A 23240-nucleotide genomic window follows, 5' to 3' on the forward strand; every position below is an offset into this window, starting at 1 on the left:
CAGGCAGATAAGAGGCTCTAAAAGGAGACGAATCACCTCTCAACCGCGGGAAAGAAAGAAAGAGGCAGCGAGAGCGCTTTATTCATTCATCACTCAAACATTAAGCTAGCTTAGGCTTTCTACTTGGTTGAACAGGAAACAAGTGGTCACTTTCTGGTAGAAGAGCTATTTCAGTGCCATTCAAAACCCAAACCCACGACATGACAAATAGGTCTACTTAAAAAAAAACTGTTACACAACTTAAAAGGTCTGTTATTCAGACTTGTATTGGTTTGAGGCTAGAAACACCTTGTTGCTGGGATGAGAGTACCAGCCTGCCCCCTGGTGGTCACTGTTGGTGGTTATGTGGTGAGGTTGAGGTTATGTAAAGGCAGTGGACAGCCTCTCATCATGAGAAGAAATAATGTTTCACATATACAGATTGTGGTGTAAAGTGTGGAAGAGGGAAAGGAAGTGAAGCCACAGAAACTATCTTTTAAATGTATAAATGTGTTAGAGGTCAGTGCTACTGTATATGAGGATCCTTGCAGCTTTCCCACGTGCAATATTCACCTCAAAGTATCATCCCAAAATGACTTAATTGCATTGTTCTGTGTGTGTCAGAAAAAAAGAATGCAGTGAAGAACAGTTTATGTATAATTTGCTTTGTTTGCTTTTCTTGATTGTAATTCCATCTTTGAAAATGTGCATAACTAACCTTTGTGCCTCGCTTTAAAAAAAACTTGCTCCAATGTCCTTTGAGGACAAAAATGTCTTTGAAGATAAAAAAAAAAAACTTCCATAAAATTATGTATTCATATTATTTGCCAACACCAGTCCTGATAATCACTACTAAATATTACATTTTTATCCCTTGAAATGTCAGTTTGTTTACATAATAACAATTTTTTTCCTATGAAGTAAATGCCAGCATTAGTTTTAAAAAATCATTGATTTTGATGGGGTTGGGGGTTTTTTTTGCACTTTTGGATTTTTACCTTAAAAGGACTTTTACTTTAAGGAAAAAAAAAATGTTATTTTCCACATTTACTGACTTTTTTTTTTTTTTTTTTTTTAACCAACTTCAGTCTTGATCAGAACCATAAAATATCAATTCATTTTCAGACTTTTAACCCTTTAGTTTGTTTGCATAAACCAATGTTTCTTTAAAAAAAAATCTACAAAAATGTGAACAAAAATCAAATTTCTTGCTGTATACTAAATGCTAGTATACTGACAGACTTTTTACAGTCTATATCAGTGGTAAGCTACAACATTGATTTTAATGTACTGCCTCATACACTGCAGTGCTGTGTAATGCAGCATCAATAACCCAAGTGGAAATGTTTGTTACCTACACTTTTCATTATTTCTTGATGTGATAGTAACATGTATTTACTGTGCTTTAGTATAATACTTCTACTACTACTCTCTTTTAACCCCCATGAACCCAACAGCCCATCAGCAGGTTAAAAGGGTATGTTTCCTTTAACAAAATAACCCAAAATAAAACCTTTTATCATAGCCACCAAGTGTGTAAAAAAAACAAAAAAACGAGCATTATCATCAAGCATCAAGTTTCTATTTGGATCATACTTGATGAACTCTTATTCTACAGTCAAGGAAAAAATATTAGACCACCCTTGTTTTCTTCAATTTCTTGTTCATTTTAATGCCTGGTACAACTAAAGGTACATTTGTTTTGACAAATAACAATAAAACTAGCTTATAAGAGTTTAATGTAAGAGCTGATATCTAGTCATTTTCCATGGTTTTCTTGATAATGAATTTGGTTATTAAGAAAAAATTGAAGAAAACAATGGTCTAATCATTTTTTTCCATGTCCCATCTACACTTTTGACAAAAATAAACAGTTTGCACTAATCACATCCTGAAAAAAAAAATGCTGATAAGCCGTGAATGACTCATCTGAGGCTAAACAGATGCTTCAGCTGTTCACACAGAGAAGAGAGGAGAGGTTCTAAGTAGAGTAATGTAAATAGTTCAATATGCATAGCATGTGGAGCCTGCAGTTTGTATATAGATGTTGTACATACAACCCACACAACATTTTCGAGTTCTCCTTACTTCTAGAAATACTTCTAAAATGGTGCTTTTTCTATAAGAGGTGTAGGCTTATATAGTGCTGTGAAAAACAATGGCACAGAGAGTAAAATGTGACAGCAACAAAAAAAACAACAACACTCAAACTGCTTGGGGAATCAGAGAGGGTTTGAGTGTGTTGTGGTTATCAGACACACTATCCACTCTCCCCCTGAAAAACAGCCTCCCAATGTCCCCACAAAGAAAACAAAGCTGTTGTACTGTGAATCTGTCAAATAGATTTTGTTTTCAATACGCCACTTATCCTCGCCTCTGTGTGTCCTGCCCCCTAAAGTTCTCACCCATAAATAGATCTAAATTACAGCTTGAGTCTATTCATTGATTTCGGTCACAGTGGTATTTAAACACGGGGACACAGACTTGTGTGGGATGAGGCTTTTACAGCATTAAAATGTCACTCCGGCACCCCACAATGAGCCCAAGGGCATGAAACTTGACACGTTCGCTGAAAAGCCTTTAGAGACAAAGCTGCAAAATTCTATACCGTTTTTATAAAAGTCACTTGGATGTAATTTATTGTAACAGACTGAAGCTGCTGACTATGCCTTCTTTAATCAGTCACAGTGTTTATCCAATTAGGGTGCTTCGGAGACTATTTTGTCTTCAGAGCCACACACTGTCAATTTTCTATAAATGGGTTAAAAACTGACTGTAAGCAGCAACAAATGTATGAAGGCTCCAACCGTCCAACTGCACGCAAAGAGGTGTAATACTGCATTTAATATTAGACAGCACAGAGTGTCAACTTACTGCAGTTTAAGAGACAGTTTGAGTTTCACTCTTGAGCTTAAATTTCCTCCGGGAGAGAAAGTGTATTATGTACATTTGAGCTATAAATCTAGAGAAGGACGCTCCCATCTTAGCCCCGACACACAATTAACGCTGATATTTGTACGAGGAACTTTTGACAAGAGCAGCTCTGAGATGTTTGATTTTTAATTATACCGTCATCATGCAGTGGATTGGATGTTTGGGTGGTGGGAAGCCAAATATTAGGGATTTGAGTGTGAAATGGCATTAAAGAGGCATGGCTGAGTAAAGCTGTGTGCTTTTGCATTTAAATTATAATCATTCTGTAATTTAAAAATGCTGATTATTGACTCTATAATCTATGGAAGCCCTTTTAAGATCCTGTGAGTTATTATAATGAGAAATCTTCTTCTCAAAAATAATGAGAAACTTTCTCAAAAAATAATGACTTGCTTATCTCTAAATAATAACTTCTCATTATGATTGACAGGAAAAAAAACATTTTTTTTCCAACACAAGGCTAAGTTTTTATCCGTTTTTTTTTCTTTTCCTGGCAGAAATAGGCTTCAGTTATAATCATTAAAGCAGGTGTGTGGACAGAGCTAACAGTGTAACCTGAGGGAGACCCAGCGGGTGGCTCTTACACTTCTGTTGCAGCGCCATAGGTCAGAGGTGTTGTCAGTAATAACCGCTGGATGAGACACACACAGGGACTCACATGCACCAACATGCATGTGCCGCTGTACCAGCTACCATTACAATTTGTTGTTGTTTTTATCAACAAAGAACAGAGAAGCACGGATTAAAACACACACAGACGGAGTGTGACTTCTTCTTTAGTCAGGACGCAACCACTCCACGGTAACTTTACATTATAAATAGTGGTTGACTGGTATATTTATATTTTGAGGGCCATGTATAGCAACTGTAAGAGTGAAAAATCAAGCCTGACAGATATATCAGTAAACAGTTATTATTCGGTTTCTGTGTATGCTGTCTGATATGTGCCGTTATAAAAACTTTTTTTTTTTAGACAACATATTATAGCTATTTATTTTATTCCTATTTATTTTATTCCCATTTATTTTTATTAATTCTTTATTTTATTCCTATTAATGCTTTATTTTATTCCTATTTATTCTTTATTTTATTCCTAATTATTCTTTATTTCATTGCTATTTATTCTTTATTTTATTCCTATTTATTCTTTATTTTATTCTTATTTATTCTTTACTTTATTCTTATTTATTTCTTTATTTTATTCTTATTAATTCTTTATTTTATTCCTATATCTTTATTTTATTCCTATTTATTCTCAGTTATTTCCTCAGTTATCATTTATAGAATTGGCTGACAATGTAATACACACTTAGTATGATAATATTCAACAATGTTAAACATTATTTCATAAAGTTTTTATGTTTCTATTTTCATTCCAGCTAACAAAGTTACTATATCTGCCACCAAATTGGTTATCGATTAATTTCCCTCCTCTTACATCAGCATCGACAAAAAACCCATACCGGTCGGTGTTTCAAAGTAAAATATGGATTGGCAGAAAATGACTCTGCAACTACTTTCCTAGCTTCTTTGTTTTATATCGCAAAGAAAAAAATATGAACGTGACAAACATGACTATTTATAATGTTTCAATATAAAAATGCAGTTGAAACAATAAGTTGATTTTTCAGCACAGAATGAATCTGAAACGGTTTTGCTAGTTCCAGCTCTTTAAATGAGATCATTTCTTAGTTTTATTTTTATCTGACAATAATTAACAAAACATTAGCATTTATAATGCTCAGAATAAAATAGAGCAGAAACAAAGTGATCGGTACAGAAGGGATGAGCAACTATTTTGATCATCATTTATGATTTTAGGGATATTTTTTTACGCAAATATAAAACATTTCCCAGTTTCTGATTCTGATCAGCTTCTCATTGGTGTTAATTTCTAACATTTCCTCATCTTATGTGGTAATATTTGGGCTTTTGGTCAGATAAAACAAGACAGAAGATGTCACCTTGGACCTTGAAAAAAAAAAAATTTGCAAATTAAACTATGCCCTAAAAGTAAAGTGTGTGTAATAATGACGGATGTCTAGATGTGGAACAAGCCATGATTAGAATAAATGCAATTTGGGAGTAAAGAACATGGATGTGGATGAGAAATTCTCCGCATACACCACCTGTTTCTCCGAGTTCATACAGTGTAAAGCCATCAATCTGGAGGTATCCTTGGAAGCGCTCCTTGTTCACCCACGATGACAAACTAGCGTCTTCGTACTCTGCAACACAAAGACAAAATCTTTTCAGGAGCAGAAAATCGACAACCAGCACACAAACTGTCTATATTAAAAACAAAGCAGGACTGCGTATTGATGGCTGGATTGAAAGAAGATCACAGTGTTTACCACCTGTATGCTCTCCAGGGAATAAAGAGCGGGACACCAGCTGAGCAGTCACAGTCAGAGGTCAGTTAAACAATGATGAGAAATTGTTATGACAGCAGGCTGCCAGTGGGTTAAGTAGTCAGGGAGGCTATTTCAGGTCTGAAGCAGCCAAGAGATCGTTAGTCAGAGTGAGCAGATTGGAGGTAAACAATCAGAAGTATCGTTTTGGTTGTGAAGCCATAAATGAAAGGACATTTTTTTCAGTCTGGATTGTCCACAAAAAGCATAAAATTAGCTTCTTTTTTTTTTTTTTTTAAATCAAAAAAACATTTGTAATTTCTCTTTCACAATTGATGTAGTTTTTTGCTGGCTCGCCTAACCTCATTTTCACAGCTATTATGCCTTTTTGTCTTTAAAAAACGCATTTGGTCTGTAAATGATTCTCCACACGTACGTACATTCATTTTCAGGACACAGTTTTGGCAGATTTTTTTTACACATTTGGAGCGAATGCATAATTCAACAGATGCGTTAAGCATTAAAAAAAAAAAGATAAAGTGCCACAGATAAATAAAAAATAAAGTAAAATAAAGGATTGCTTCCAGGATGTGAACCACATGTTGTTTCTCTCCCAACATCTGGAGGAAACATGCAAACAGGAACCAGAGTCTGTCCCCGGAGGGTATAAACAGGGTGTAGCGAAGCTGCTTCAACAACACTGAGAGAGGCTACAGGATGCTCATAATTGATGTCAAATGTAGCTGGGACCTCATTATGACATGTTAATAAGTTATCATGACCTTTCTGCTGCTATTACAGTAATTACAACAACACTGATGACTTTAACATGGTTCTTAAGCTGCTCCCTAAACGAGCTGGGAGCACAACACAGAACATGACAAGTTAAAAACCTGAACATGCTTTTAAACCCCCCCGAGGTCGTCGCTTTGAATCAGAATGACCTTAACGCAATGCAATGTAATTCTGCTGCTGTGCAAAAGGCAGAGTTGTTGTTAATGCTGCTGAGTCAGCCAATCTGGTCGACATTCCAGAGAGTTCTCGCCACAGATGTTCTGGCTTTATAGACAGCATGCAGCTGCCCGACTCTCCCAGAAGCGAGAGAAGGAGCTGAAGGCCCCATACTGGGATCCTAGAGCCTGATGAACCCTCTACACCGACTGAACCTGCTTCACCTTGAAACAAATTAGAGCTGCTCTCTCTATCCTGGGCGGCAAACCTCACAATCACCATACGGCCCAACAGGAGCCTGTCAGCCCGGAGTTCACACAGCGGGAGACAAGAGAGAAAGATGAGGGGCAGGAGGGGGAATAAAAACAGACAGTGGGTGGAGTGAGAATGATCCAGTGTCAGAGTTGTGAGCGCAGGGAGGAGGCAGCGCTGACACGTTTCAAGGATGAAGGTTAATGGCACGGAGGACCTCCAAGACGATGCAGATAGCAAAAGAAAGAAAAACCAGAGGGAGAAACGTAGATGAGAGGGAGAGGAGGAAGGAAATATCAAAGATTATTCAATCAGGGTGAGGCACAGACGGAGGCACGGGATGAAAAGACTTGATGAAAGGAAGCGCAGTGAAGTGACAGGACATGTCTGGCTTCCTCACTACGCACAATAAAGAAGATAAACAATCAAAATGCTTTAGCTAGTTGCCACGATGCAGAAAAACACCAGCGGGGGATGGGAAGCACGTGTGAAGATACAGTATGTGTCAGGTATGGAATCAGCTTCTTGAGGTGGAAGAAAGCAAGCCGGTTGTTTATCACATTCTCTAGCTTGCTTTAGCATGCTAGCATTCACGTCTTAACGCAAAGTGATTAGCTGATGCTAATAGGAATAGGGATGGGCGTTTGGAAGAAACCTGCCAACTTGATTATCTATAACATTAACAATCAATTCATCGATTAATTGCTGCATGCATACATGCACAAAACAAAAGATATATATATACACAGTACTGTGCAAAAGCCTATTTTGATAAAGGACACTTTTATTTTGAAAGGAAGAAAAGAGACTTGATCCTGTTGATTGTGAAAGTAATTCAGGTGAGGTGATACTGTAAAGATAATGTCAAGGACTTCAATGTTTTATGTTTTAGCCCCTGAAGAGGCATGAGGTTAGTTTTCACAGTAATCTTGCATATTTAAGTATATTTGAGTTTAAATAAGTTTTGGATAAAATTAAACCTAGTAATTCATGCTAGCAAGGTTTGATACAGTAAGCTAGTTTTGCTCAAATTAATACTCTTGTATTTCTGTGTGTTTTATTATGTTATTGCAACTTTCAGTTTACAAACTGTAACTTTATCCAACTTCATTCTCAGCTCATTGGCTTATTCACGTACAGCTGCAGAACTGAATGATCTGGCATGTTTCAGTTTAGTGAGTACTGATATGCAGTCAGATAAAATTTAAAAATACACAGATATATTAAAAATTCCACGTGATCGATCAAATTCTTAACGACCAATAATCGATCATCGATAAATTATTCCCATCCCTAAATAGGAATGTCATTAGTTATTCAGGTATTTGGCAAGCAACAACCTCCACGTCGAAAAACATGCAGAGAACTGCAGTTCCTCGAACGGCCACTTGAGGCGGGCTCCAAAAGTGAGTCAATCCCCCATAGACACCAGTGTAACTTTAAAACAGAAATAAACATGTTTATAGCCAGATACAAAAAACAGCGTTGGTCTCTGGAGCTAATTTTCCAACAACTGTGCTGTAATTTTTATACAACTCACCCATTTGGGAACCTATGGGGTGCTGTTATGAGTAACCATTTTGCACAGGAGTTGTGTTAAGGTGTGCTTGTGATATTTAAATATATTTATTCATTGGTGTTCATACTACTACTACATGCAACAACTTGTTTAACCTATTTAACATGCTAAAATATATGTTTTTCTCTAATGTGCAATATCTGTAAAATGCAATGTACTTTCAGGAAAACAAACACAAAAATATATATTAATAATACATGTGAAATAGCAGAAATGTATGTATATAATGTGAATATAATGTATATGTCTTGTTTTTTATATTCTTATTCTGTCTTCTGTATCTATGTGTCTGTATCTTGAACTGCTGTGTCTTATCTTATCTTATCTAAGATCAAGTCAAGACTATACAATAGATCAATAATATGCACACGCCACCTGCTGGACAGTAGTGTGAATTACTGTAATTATGGTAGATCACCCCAGTTTTCTAATCTGTCAAAACGACGGACGGCATTCAGAATTTTCCTTCGTTATCAAACAAAAGTCTGTCAATGAGGGAAAATATTGTATATGTATGTATAAATCCACCTTTTTAAACTAAACAACTTCCAAATAGAGCAGGCTGTCCAGATGAAGTGATGGAGCTTCACCCACAGGGGAAATTCTCAGCTATATCACTCTGCCTTTGTTGTCAATTTAAAAAAAAACAAAAAAACGATGAATTGAATACTCTCCGTGTGTGCGTATGTGTAACAAAATGTCCTCGGTGTGTTACCACCTTTTGAGGTGTGATCTCATCTCGTCATCACAGTCGCTGACTGTTAATCCTCCTGTCATTCAAGTGCTACCAATAAACACATGCAAAATAGTGCCGCCTCGCAGCTGGCTGTACCTTTCCATACAAGGAGGCCAATAATAAACCACTAATACAGATTAACAGAGAGCCTGATGCTGAGTGTTAACTTATGTGTGTTAACGTGCTTGAAAAAACAAACAGCATGCTGTGTAGACTTGTCTTCTCACAGCGCTAACTTATAGCCCAGTCGTATTCCCAGCACACACACGATGATCAAAACCATTTGGACCTTGAAGCACAATAACAGTGCCGACCTGTACGGCGGTATGAAACTAAGGATTTGAGCTATTAAATATGTATGAGCCTCACTGTGCTGTACCATATTTTAACAGCGCTCTTCAAAAGGGATGCTGCTGTTTGTGATGTGCACTAAACCAATCAAAGCTCAAGGAAATGTCAAATATAGTTTTACACAAAGCGAGAGGCCGTGTTTGGACAGTGTGGCTTCGCTCAATGACATCTACTGTTTAAAAACACAACACAAGTCAGACCTGCGCTGTGAGAACAGGAAATGTGCTCTGAATTTGTAATAAGCAGTTTGAATGTGAATCACAAAACACATACAAGGGGGGATATAGTAGGAGTTGCTTGTATATTCTGAGAATATACAAGCCTCTGTGGCTGGGAGATAAACAATACAGCTGAAAAAATATATAATATGTGCATTATACATTCGCACACGTCAATAAACGTCATAGTCTGCCATAAAATGAGTCACTGGATGTCTATGCAAAAGTTCAGCCAAACATCATGCCATAAAAAGAGCCATTATGCAAAGAGAGTGCCATAGGAAACCACATAAGGTGCTTCAGCTTCATTTAAACCTTAATCAAACATCCAGTCAGTGGACTTTCAGTGACGCCAGAGAAACAGCAGGAAAGAAACCAGATGCAGAGGACCACAGGTGGTAAAACTACCAGGCTACTTCCTCCAATGCAGAGTGGGGTAATATCTTTTGTGCTGCCATTATAGGTAAGTGTTTAATGAACTGTACTCTCATTATTTTTCATCCGCTTTCACATACAATTAAAATTTTTCTTCTAGAGGCTTGAGAGGGGAAGGAGAAATCCTGCATGTGAGGAGCGACACAACCGTGGCATCTCGCCGTGCTGCTCCCCTTCTCAGTCCTTGACAAGCTTAATATGCCGTCACCATGGCAATGCTAGACACTCGCAACATCCTCCGTATCAAGGTCCTGGAGGACTCTGCAGAGTGTGGAGTTTTTGTCATAAATGTCAGCTGTGGCGAGCCTCTCCTGCTTCGATTCTGGTGCAGGAAGCCCCCCTTCCGTACTGGTCAGGTGGAGCAGACGGATGTGAATCTGCAGACGGTGGCGGAGATGTATTTTGTTCTCTGTGCGTTGCACCGCGCACCCAACCTGCCCAACAGCCACTACTGGGGCCCGTTTGTGTTGTCTCTGTGTCTCGATGCTCTTCCCTTCCGTTTCCGCCTCCCAGCTCGGGCCCACGACGGCAGCAAAATGCAAGACATCATGGAGGAATGTGGTGAGCTTACGTTGTTGCGGTGAGGAGATCGAATTGGGCGACAGTGAGAAAGCACCTCGTATGTCGCGTGTGATTCTTCTGCAGAGGCTTGACGGCTGCTTTGTATGACTGTATATACAGTACTGGCTCTGCACTGATTTCTTTGGCCTAAACTGTGGTCTCTCACGCCCATCCACCCTGGCCTGCAATGCATGTCCGCCCAAAGACAAACCACCACAACATCACTGGCCTCACCGCACACACAATGGTGGGCAGAGCCCTGGGTGCTTTATGATGGGCCAGGCACACCATAACTCAATGTGGTGAGGAAGATGAAAGAGCAGGAGCAGAGACCGGAAAACTAGAGGAGCGCAGCGAGAGAAAACAAGGATCGCAGGAAAAGGAAAGCCGAGGAGCAGTACACGGAGTGCACTCTAAAGGCCCCTTAAACAATTTCTTATGCCTTTTTATGACTAATTGAGCAAAAAAAAATTTGTGGATGAAGACAATACTCACCATCATAGGTAAAGTAGCCCCCATCCTTAAAGACTACGACCGCAGGAAGCTCTGGCAAAGTAACTGCCTGTTGAGAAAAACAAAAAGATGCTTTATATAAAAGTTCCATAAATAAGCTTTACTCTGAATGTATTTGCACCTGCAAAATGTGGGACAATAACGCTGTTGGCAGCAAACTGTGAAACTTGCACTGTTTTGCATAATGCAAAGACAGCATGCAAGCCTGGTGTCTGTGTGTGTGCAGTTGTGGGAGGATAACTAAAAGAATGTAATTATTTACTTTAATGTAGAAAACTAGCAAACATCAACTGGTTGCATAATACTCACGGGGTATCAATAACACATGATGACAAAAATATGAAAGTCTCTACAGGTGATTTTTTTGTGAAATTCAAAGAGATGCAAATTCAAAGCGTTACCTCTGGAAAGACTTCCTCTGAAGCCGAGAAGAAGTAAGTGTAGACGATGAGCTCAGAGGCGACGTCGTTGTACTTCTCCTGCAATGGCGAAGAGTTTGTCAGCGAGCACACAATGGCTTTCTATAAATCTGCATTAAAATGCTTTAAAGATCGAGTCAAGGTAAGGTAAGGTATACACATAATTCATTCTTTGTTAGAATATGTCAGCAGAAGAGCAGCGCTTCCATCACTCAATCGATACAGTTTTATTTTATTAAGCATTTAGCACAGCTCTAAAGAGGCAGGGTAATTAGTATAACAGCATTTTCCTTATAATTATATTGGGTGGGGCCCATATTTTAAAATAAATAAAAAGGTTGAAATAATTTGCGCACTTATTGATGCACTAATAGCTCTTATTGCACTATACCTTGATTGTTTGTTTTTATTCTTTCTGTAAGTCGCTTTGGATAAAAGCGTCTGCTAAATGACTAAATGTAAATGTAAATGTAATTTCTCTGAAGCATGTTAAGTTCAAGTATTGTGTTCCTGATTGTTGTGGTGTTATTTTATTATATTGTTTATCTTTTTATTGCCGTTTATATTTTAAAGATGCCGCAACATATGCTTCAGTTATAGCATACAGAATTGCAGAAGTAGTTGTGGAAATTAACCCAAATCTATTGTACACCGACAAAAAAACCAAAGTATTCAAATAAATTTAAGTTGAGTGAAAAAGAGGAACAACCAAAATTGGAATGCCCCCATATTCTGACCTTTATGGTAAATGCAATTGAAACTGCATGACACACGTCGAGCCACTTTTCAAATTAAGGTTAATTAAGATTATACACAAAATACATATATGGAAAAAGGATTATGTGGACTATAATCACAGGAAGTGTATTATCTGTGTCCCTTATGAATTAAGAAACTCTTTTAAATTGTGAGATACTTATTCTATTATTTTATTTTGGGGTTGCTGGAAAAGAGAAATCCTGATAATGACAAATAAAAACTTGAAATAGCTACATTTCTATTTTCTAATGTCTTCATGTTTGCCATATAAACTCTTGATTCATGTGTGGGTGAGATAAATGGTGCTTACTCTGAGGGGAGACTCCCCGCCGACGTACACAAAGAGCACATCGTGTCGTTTCGTCATGTGCTCGAACATCTGCTTGCTGGGAAGCGCCCTGACAGCCGGTCTGGAGAGGGGAATAAAAACCCACACAGATCATTTTAATGAGTAAAATCCTATTTAGCACAAAAAAATGGCACACCAGTGCAATAACTGATGTAAAAGCTCCCAACAGTTCTGCTCTTTATTTCTGTGCTGGTGGCGCCACCCGGTGGACGGTCCACGGACTGCAGCTCTGAAGTCCGAGCCAAGCTTTTGATCAACCCCTCTGTCACGGATCTAGCTTGATTTCCCTCAAGGAGGAGAAAATCTGTCAGGCACAATTGATACAGTGGCTTAAACCGGAGCATCAGAGGGGAAAACCCAATGAGCTCTGAAACAAATATGGCCCGCATTGATAAGCCTGCCTGCATGGTTGTTCTAAGTGCAGCTGTGAAATAAGGGACGTTCTACTTTTTTTATCAGTTTCACATAGTTTGTTTATGAAGGCAGCGATTGAAGGCTTACCCTGCCACCCTGTTGGCAAACTCCACAATATCGTCTTTTGTCCTTGGTCCCTTGTAATTATAGGCAAGATCGCCCTTTAACCTGAGGGGGAGAGACAGAAACAAAAAAACATCATCATTTAAATGTAAAACCATTAGGTTTAATGTATTATGTAGGGATTTTTAAAGATATTTGTGTGTGGAAAAAAAAAGAATGAAATCACATGACACTGAACTTTGCATTCAGGATATTGGGTTTAACTGAAAAATCTCATTCAGTGAGCAAAAGAGAAGGAATATTACAGTTAAGGCAAAGCTCAAACTACAGGTGCATCTCAATAAATTAGAATATCATAGAAAAGTTTATTTATGTCAGTAATTTAATTCAAAAAGTGGAAATAACACATTATATAGATCCATTAAACACAGAATGAAACATTTCATGTCTTCATTTATTTAATCTCTTCTATTATTATGATTATGGCTTACATTTAATGGGGACCTAAAATTCAGTGTCTCAAAAGAAATTATTATTATAAAAGACTCAATACTTGGTTGGGGCTATTTGACATGAACTATTGGAAATTGACTTTTTCATGATATTCTAATGTATTGAGATGCACCTGTAAATCGTTTTGATTATTCAATGGACAGAAAATTAATCAGCAACTATTTTAACATTAAATTAATTGTTTTTGTTGTTTAATCAAACAAATATTATACACCCCTTGGCCATTTTCGTCAGAGCACCTTTCTAATACTGGGTTGGTGTTAGACTCCTTTGCTTCTACAACAGCCTGAATTCTTCATGCTATGGATTTAACAGGTAGTTAAACACATTCATTCTGCAAATCTTCCTTTCCCAAAGGTGTTCTGTTGGATTGACTACCAGCAAATGAAGCACTAAGGAGCTGATGTGTTGTCCACTTAGTGCATCATTGTAAAAGTATTAGACACCTGGGGCCTGTTTCATAAGGCAAGTTTACCAAATAAGCTGAGCTTTTATCAGTCTATTTGGTTTCATAAAAGGCCTCATAGTTCAAGCTCAGTTTTTATTGCAACTTGTGCTGGAAGGGAACCATGTTAAATTGCTTTTTGGAACCAGCTCAATTGAAAATGAGTCAGACGAACAGAAATAAGCCTCACTTATTTGTTAAATGCGCATTATGGAACAACCAGTGATGCGTTTTTCACATTCGGCACATCAGTGATTCTCACTGTGGGGTCCTGGGGTCAGTGGCACTGTGCCCAGGGGTCCATCACAAGTTTTCATATTCATTTATTCAAATTATCATTATATAACTCTTTTTTTTCTCTTCTTTTTTACACAACACAAGTTCAACAAGTAATATTAAATCCTTTTCAACTGTTTTTCAATCAAGTTCAACAAATATATATATTTTTTATTGATTAATTTTATTTTAAACCTAAAATAGGTACATAAAATGTGCAAATTCGAGCTGTCAATTGATTAAAAAAAATACTAATTAATCACAAAATTTGCTCTAATTATACACACTTAGCTGTATTTTATTATATGTTATGAAAATTAATTAATAATAATTACTATAATAAACATTTTACAACATTAAGAACGTGTTTAAAACTGAAACTGTGACCGATGGTAAAACAGCAGTCGTCACGTGTTAATATGTTGAAATTTGTGTGGGTTTTTTAACCTAACCCTCTTATTTTCTCCTAACCTTAGGATAGTGATTTTGGCACCTAAACCTTACCATTTTACAGCATTAACAATGTAAACATTAGCTGTCAAAGGTCAAGAATGTGTTGTGGTCACAAGTTAGCAAAGTGTTAAAAACAGTGATCATCACATGCCACATTTTGTAGGAAATCATGAGAAAACATTGGGAGGTCTTAAAACTTTTTTTGTTCAGGGAGGCATTTTTAGTTTGTCCCTAGATGTTTTTTATTATTGTCTCTGTACCTTAATCTCTTAATAATGTACTTTATTACCTGTGTCTTTTTTATCTACAGCTGATTTTAATGTGTCCGAGTTTTCTCTTAGTCTTTTGTTTTCTGATTCTGGTTTCTGTAGCACTTTGAGATTTCTTTATGAAAAGGCTTTACAAATAAAATGTATTATTATTATTATTATTATTATTATTATTAGTACGTGCAAAAAAACAGGCCACTGTACATCAAATTACTCTAAGGATCCTACATGAGGAAGTTTATTTCCTATCTTGAAAAAAGTCCTTGGCTGAAAATCAACTGAGGAACTCTGCTTTACATTTCACAAACTAAACAATAAATAAATAGTCAAATAAAATCTTCAACGGGTGAATCGGTAATGAAAATAATCATTATTTGCAGCCCTTCTTCAGCTGATTAAAGACAGAACCTCTCTCGGAAACAATTAAAGCTTGTGGCTGCTTTCTGTGCCTGGCAGAGACAACCTGTCTCTTCCAAGGCGTTGTGATGAAACAGCAAATCTATTAGGAAAAGCTTCTTCATCACAAAGGTCAACTTAATCTAAATCCTCTCACCTCCAATGAAAAGCAAAACAAATGACTTTCTCTAATTGAGTTCCAGCCAAAAGAAACGGCTTGAGTCGAGCTCCTCCAACAAGCAGAATGCATTAAGGATTGCTAAGGTTGCATCAGCCCACGGGGCTTAATGAACTCAGGGGGAAACAGAACTCTAAATCAAGTCTCCTCCTGTCACCGAGGGAGACATCTCGTGTTCTTGGATGGGTGTTTCATCACTTGCTTGGTTTAATGTTATGAACCCTGCCGTGATCCTGTGGCACTTTCCCAAATGAGCTTGATGAAACTAAATGGGGAGCCCCATTATGGCAGCGTGCAGATAAATGATTCTGTTTCAAATATATGGAGGAAAGACTGCTTTTCACCATCATCATTTCTCTCACGTCAACACGAGTTCTGTGGCTGAGCAGCTGGTGTCTACCTAAATTCATTAATTTTATATTTTAAAAAAACTTCAAGAAAAATGAAAAAGGAGAAATTAGTTGACATATGCCACAAGTGGAAATACTATCAAACACTCCTGATTTGTTCATCAATTAATCAAGATGCATTGATTCGAGACATGCCTGAAAGCGGATTTTAACACCAAAGAAATGCAAAATTGACAACATCCAGAAGTGTCGAACTTAATAAAATTCAAGCTCAATTGGTGTGAGCGGTTTGTCACTTGGTTATCCCTTAAGGAAGCAGCAACAACACCTTGTTCCCTCCTGAATAAGTCATCTAACGGCATCTCAACAGGCCGAACCTCAAGGGAAAAAAAGACAACAGTGGGGTAAAAGGATCCTAATAATAACAACACAATGCAAGCTTAAGTAGAGACACTAGAGATACAGGAGGTGAAGCGAGTCAGTATAAGATATAATATACTAAAACACCAAATTATAGCCGTAAAAATGACTGTAAAGTTGAATGAATGCCTCTCTGACACAAGCTTAACAAATACTTAACACTAAAGGCTTCACAGAAAAAGTGTTATCTGCAGATATATTGTATTGGACTAATTATCACACTGTGTCCAGACCCTGTAGGTCCGTACAAAATTCAATAAGCCTTTTAATCTCATATGGATTTCTTCAGGCCTATTCAAAGCTGCACGGAGTGGTTACTGTTAGAAAATTACAGCAATTTGCAAAAAAGAAAGTGTGCTTCATGTTATTTCCCATATGATTAGCCAAGGTTTGGAAGTAAACAGTCAACTGTGGCTTTAAGGGTCAAATTAAGTATAATTACAAAAGTTTTAGTTCAAGATTAAAGTAAGCTGAGAGGGTCACTTACAGTTTTATCGTGGGGTATCCACGAACACCGAACTCCGATGCCATTCCTGCAATTATAGACAAAAAATATAGCATCTCAGGCATAAGAGAAGCATCTTTCTCATCAAAGGTGTTAAAGGACAAGGAGATTTTAACTGGTTATGAAACAGTCTAAATTTAATATTGAAGCTTCAATAGGGAGCTACAGGAATGAGTTCTTAAACAAGGAAGTAAGTTAGCATTTTAGGAAACTTAGTGAGGATTTTGAATGTGTTGGTGGTTAGATGTCTGAAATAAGGTCTGTGGTTAACACAAGCTGAAGAGATGATCGCCTTTTGATGTACGACTTGAAATACATTAGTAAATACCCTTACTTGTGAATTTTAAAGTTTTTATGTGTACTTAAAACAACAAGTGGCTAAATGAGACTACAGTGGTTGTCGGGACATGAAGTGTAATCACGCCAGAGACGGACAGGAACTCTCGCACTAGTCTGCCTTACAGCCTCTAGTCCTGTATGAACCTAATCTCTGAAAAACACTATTTATAAGGCTATAGTTGTGCTAGTTTGTCAAAAACGTTGGCGATCGTAGGAAGCATAACTGTAGTGACGTTTGAGTCATGCAACCGTGGTGAAGTTCTCTATAGCGTAACGTTAGCTATTCACTTCTGTCGGCTGCATTTAACGCTTCAAATATCATATAATTGGTGTCCATTTGTGAAGATTATCCTGCTGAACAATGATTTTTTTCAAAAGTTTTTTCAAAGTTCAACAAAAAATATTAAATCTTTAAACACAACACAAGTTTCTTTTTATTAATTAATTAATTTATATATATATATATATATTTTATTTTTTTTTAAACCTAAAATAGGTACATAAAATGTGCTAATTCAGGCTGTCAATCGATTTTAAAAAATTACTAATTAATCACAAAATTTGCTTTAATTAATCAGATTAATTGTTTTTTTTTTTAAATAACAAATTAACATTTTAATAACGTATAATACAATACAACTAATAATAACTACTATAATAAACATTGTACATCGTTAACAATGTGTTTAAAACTGAAACTGTGACCGATGGTACAACAGCAGCCATCACGTGTTAATAAGTTGAAATTTGGGTTAGACTGTCACAGGTCAAGAATGTGATGTGGTCACAAGTTAGCAAAGTGTTAAAATCAGCACTCATTCCTAAACCAAAGCGTGTAAACATCAGAAACTTGTGTTTGCCACAGAGCTCATTTTCTGCAATGATCCAAACTTCAATGCAAATATCCCATAGACAAATTCTGATTAGATCCCATAATGATGCTAACTGCCTAAAAAAATACATAATTTCCTTTCCTCTATATATAACTGACAATACCAGCAAGAAGATTTTTTATCTCTATAGTTAGATTAGATTAAATGATCCACTGCATGCAGACAGGAAGAGCCTTTGTTTAAATTTCCCTTTAAAGTTAGGCATTATGATAATGTCACAATAAAAAACTAAATCCATCTTTGAGGGCTTTTAATGAGGCATAAAAGCCTTTTGCATCGAGGGTATGTCATGTTGTTGCACAGCTTGGTCAATTAGTCTGATCTCTCTTTGTCTCCACCACATGAAATAATCACTTGGGGCCAAAAGGCTCCAAGGAAAGACCCTGAAGAGCTTCATCGTTTACTCACCAGAGTAAGCAGTGGCATCCATCTTTCCCACACGGACCGGCGACCCGGAGCTCTTCAGCTCGGCTCCCACGTCGTACCATATTGGCTCTAGTTTTTTACAGTAGCCGCACCATGGCGCATAGAACTGAAAATAACCAGGAGAAAGAAGCAATCTTTAGACAATGTATTACATATTTTCAACAGCGTTTCATCATATAAAATAAAACATCATCAGTAAATAACCAAATCTCTGTTCTTGACTAGTGCTATTTCTGTGAGAGAAGCAACTGCTATGCAATTCTTTGTGCCACATCCCAGAATGCACAGCACATCTGGCTGCAGGAGCCTTTTCAGCTCACACTTCACTAGTACAGCTGGAGCTAAGGGCACCTTAGTTTTTTTGTAATGTTCATTATTCTTTTCTCATATAAATATATTTATTTCAGATAACGATTGGCCTATTTTATCTGAAGTATTTTTTTCTTTAAATGTGCACTTTATGAAGCTTTGTTTTTAAAAAAGCTACTCCTGTTGTCATACAGTATTTATGTTCACTTAAATAAACGGTTTCAATAAAACTACTTGTGACGTGTCATGAAGGGTGTTTCCACTACAGCCCAATACCCGGAATGAGGTGGGTCTCACACGCCGAAACGCCCCTAATTTGAATATGAGCCGTCCTGAGCGGTCTTTTGACAGGACTTTTTTTGGCCCTGTTGAAGAGCAGGGCCGTTTTTCTCCCCTGAAAAAAGCCTGGTTGCTGATTGGATAGAACGCTAAGCAGGATGTGACGCAGTACTCAACACTACAACAACACGCGCCGTTTGTAAAAGCTGGCGAAGCAGTGTTGCCAATTTAGCGACTTTTCAGACACCCTTAGCGACTATTTTTCAAAAAAGCAACTGGCGACAAATCCAGCGACTTTTTCTGGTGTTATTGGAGAGTTTTGGAGATATATATCGATATTCAGCCCAAATATATCGAGATATGACTTTTGGTCCATATCGCCCAGCTCTAGTTCACACCTGCCCAAACAGACCACACCAAGGGGGAAACCTAACCAGAGTCTGTTTTCACCGGACTCAAAAGCACAGGTGTGAATTCACCCTAAGATGGACCAAACTACCAGCAGAGATAAGTTGAACACAACATCACATTTTTACACTTACACAGCAACATTATCATTCATCTGGAGTCATATTTAGGCAAACTGACAAAAGTAAGTCCAATATTCATTCTCCTTTTAGCTCCAACTCTTGACAAACAACATCTGCTTCTTTAGCTGCTAAATGCTTCACTATGTTTGCCAGTTAGTTGCCAACTGTGTCCGTCTGTTGTTTGGCTTTGAATAGGTAGTGTACAGTGAGTTTACCGTTTATCGTTTTTGCTGTGAACAGCTGATTACTCCTGTTAGTAACATCGGTGAGACTAAACCGTAAACTTAATCTGTTATAAAGCCTAAAAAATTAGCTAAACTAGGCTGATGAACTTCTTTGAGTTGTCTGAAAATATTCTCTGTGGGTTATTCCCTGGAAATGACACAAATGTAATGTTACATTGTGTAAGAAATTTGATTAATTGTTATTATGAAAACACTGATTAGTGAAGATTTGTTACTGACATTCAAGTCAAATACACAGTAAAATTCAATCAATTCAACAGAATTTCTTCATCCACAAACCTTTTCTAGTGAATTTGGCCAATTTAGTTGAGATGGGAACTTATGAATCGAGTTCTAAAATCGCCCATAATTCTTCAGTGTATATGAGAAAGAGTAGCATCTATGCAAAACAGCTGACACAGCATTGAAGCTCCCCAGCATAAGGACTCACTCCTGCAACCCAAACAAGGAGTGAAAGCAGACCTTGGGTGCTCAAGCTTGATTTGCTGATATGGACCCAGACACAAACTGTGATATAAACCCCTCCGAGCCCCCTGGCTTTGCCCGGCATGCATGACTTCTCATTCTCTAATCACAAAAACGGAGGACAGTCTGCACACCCCCTCCGGCCCCCACCCTCCGACATCAAGCCCCGACCGCTGCCACTTCCGCAAGGGATGATCCAGACAGTGGCGTGCTGGATATGAAGTAAAGCATAGATGAATGGACCCAGACTAGTGTGTGTGTGTGTGTGTGTGTGTGTGTGTGTGTGTGTGTATGTGAATAGTATCAGACTCACATCAACCAGCCAGATATCATTCACTCTGGTGTCTTTAAATCTGTTAAAAAGAAGAATAAACAGCAGTTAAATAAAACAAATGATATGCTATATACTGAATGACTTGCATAACATGCATCTTTTGGTTTAAAATTAAAAAAGCAATGCCACGGCAGTCAGAAGAACAATTATTTTCAAGTTATGTGGATATGAGAGAAGTTATTAGATCAGATTGGATTCAATTTTATTGTTATTGCACAGTGCAGGTAGTGACACAACAAAATGCAGTTTAGCATCAAAACCAGAGGTGCAATAAAGCATTAAAGCACAGAGTAATGTGTCTAGGTCTAGTAAATATTAACAATGAATATAATAGACTGAAGAGCTGCAATGATTAGTCGACTAGATGAAAAAAAAACTTGATTGATGATTATCGTTAAAGTAACTTTTCATGCAAATATGACAGAAAATCCTGCTTTTCTCTGATATATATCATATTAAAGTCGACATTTTTCACTGTTTTCACACATTTTATCAAGAATCAAGAAAAGAATTGATAGTTGCAGCCTAAATAGACAATGAAAGGTTTGGGCATTGGCTATAAAAAGTTGCACTTATTTTAAAAATAAAGACAAATTAGAGGATCTCATAAACAAAAATACACAAGAGACAACATCTCCACAGACTTCCTACTAATGGCATCCAATTAAAGAGCACAGTGTAACTGGAAACCTGAGAGGAAATCAGCACGACCCCCCATCCTCTTTTATGCTTTAAACAACCTTCTCCTGTTCTATTTTAAGCCCTTTGGAAAGATGGCAAAAATTGCACAAAAAAAAACAAAATGTGCACAAGTGAGATAAAAGCTGATTTGCAGCCACATATAGTCTGTTGTTGTACTCGGAAGTTGCATTGCACATTGCAGACAGTACGTTTTAATGTCAAAGCAGCAGGAAGAGGGCACATTGAAGCAGGAGAGCATCACTTACGTGTCATCTAGATCTTCAACAAATGCAAGCACCGCTGAGCCTAGGAAAGCCGCTATAACTGTAACAATAAGATAGAAAAATACATGTTATTTCTCAGGGTGAACAAGAAGCTTTACAGTCTCCAGCCCTCCAGCCTGAAACCCTCATGACTGAAGCATCATCAGCTAAAGCTCGTCCCAGCTAACAGCAGCAGTTTCCCCTCACAGTTTCGACACCGGGGGCTCCGAGGGTCATTTTAACACATGCTGGGATAAAATATACATTGTTGGGTTAAATGAAGGTGAATAAAAAAGTGAACGTACCGCCACAAATCAGGGAAGCTTTCACTTCTGCCATCGCTTCGAGTGGAAACAGCAAGCAGGAAATACAGCTGCTAAATGAGCCGGTCTGCGCATGCGCGAGGTTACGCAGACTCTTCACGGTTTGAAGCACCAACGGCTGCATATTATTATTATGTTATTCATTTTTAAAGTTTTATAATAAATTACTCAATATTTATTTATATTATATTTCATATTTGTATGTGAATTTTATAAATTATATATATATATATATACATATACATATATATAATATTATTATTATTATTATTATTATTATTATTAATTTTGAAACTTTTATAATATATTATTCTATATTTTTTATTCTAAATTATTTATATTTATGTTGTATTTATTTCATGTTTGTATGTGAATTTTATACATTAAATATTAAATTATATATATATATATATATTAATTTTGAAACTTTTATAATATATTATTCTATATTTTTTATTCTAAATTATTTATATTTATGTTGTATTTATTTCATGTTTGTATGTGAATTTTATACATTAAATATTAAATTATATATACATATATATACTAGTGCATATTTAGTTTACATTTTTAATAATTTGTGGGCATTTTGTTTGACCCTGGAGCAACAAGAAATAAAACCATGAACCATAAAAAAATAATTAAATGTGTATTTACTTTATTCAATATTTTAAGAACAAAAATATAAATAGCTGATGCATATGTTTTACAATATTTTTACTTTTACTTGCCACTTTGTCAATAGTCAGTACATTTTGTTTGACTCCAGAGCTAAAAAGAACGTCATAAGAAATTAATTAAACCTGTAATTATTTATGTTTTTTGTTTAATGTGTATTATTTATTTATATTTCTATAATATTTTTTAATCAAAACTAAAGAGTTATAACTGGTGTGTATTGTTTCCCATATTAGTCAATTTAGTTTGACCCCAGAGCAAGAATACAACCATAAGAAATTAATTAAATGTATATTTTCCTTTTGTTTTCTACATGTGTATTTATCGAGCATTAAGTTGCTCCTTCTTATATTTCTTCTTCTTTATATGTTCTGTCCTCTTTTTTGACGTTTGTTTATGAAAGGTATGTCTTGTTTCATAACCATGATTTTTATAAAGAAAATAAATATATATATATGATATATATATAATATATATCTAAAGAGAATAAATTTATCATATTTTTTTCTTTGTGGGGCTTTTAATCATGTCATCTTTTTCATAAAATAAGTTGCATTTAACTGAATTAAACCGTGATAAAATGATACTGATAATGATGTTGATATCCACCACAAGGTGGCGTACTAAGATAGTTAAAATGGGCGAAAGAGCCAATCCTTCACTGCTTGCATCCTTTATTTACTTTAGGTAAATTTACTACAATACTAAAACTAATAAGTACAGCACTGCATCAATATTAATATTATACATTTTACATACAATCACAAAATTTTAACTTTGCACTATTTTGTCTTATATTCTCTTCA

General features: G+C 36.6%; 1 protein-coding gene across 1 annotated transcript in view; it reads right to left on the reverse strand.

Annotated features, from left to right (window-relative positions):
* tmx3b (thioredoxin related transmembrane protein 3b) overlaps window positions 1–21808 on the reverse strand; it is a 46924-nt gene extending 25116 nt beyond the window's left edge. The window contains exons 1-10 of the mRNA XM_059326601.1: window positions 21739–21808; window positions 21437–21494; window positions 20469–20508; window positions 18310–18433; window positions 16652–16697; window positions 12889–12969; window positions 12349–12448; window positions 11262–11339; window positions 10843–10909; window positions 5043–5141 (exon numbers count right to left, since the gene is read on the reverse strand). Coding sequence (XP_059182584.1) covers window positions 5043–5141; window positions 10843–10909; window positions 11262–11339; window positions 12349–12448; window positions 12889–12969; window positions 16652–16697; window positions 18310–18433; window positions 20469–20508; window positions 21437–21494; window positions 21739–21772 — 727 coding nt within the window. The 5' untranslated portion in view covers window positions 21773–21808. The remainder of the gene's footprint in view (window positions 1–5042; window positions 5142–10842; window positions 10910–11261; window positions 11340–12348; window positions 12449–12888; window positions 12970–16651; window positions 16698–18309; window positions 18434–20468; window positions 20509–21436; window positions 21495–21738) is intronic.
* Between the last annotated feature and the right edge of the window lie 1432 nt (window positions 21809–23240).

Source organism: Centropristis striata, chromosome 23 (genome assembly GCF_030273125.1).
Source record: "Centropristis striata isolate RG_2023a ecotype Rhode Island chromosome 23, C.striata_1.0, whole genome shotgun sequence".
NCBI classification, from domain to species: Eukaryota; Metazoa; Chordata; class Actinopteri; order Perciformes; family Serranidae; genus Centropristis; species Centropristis striata.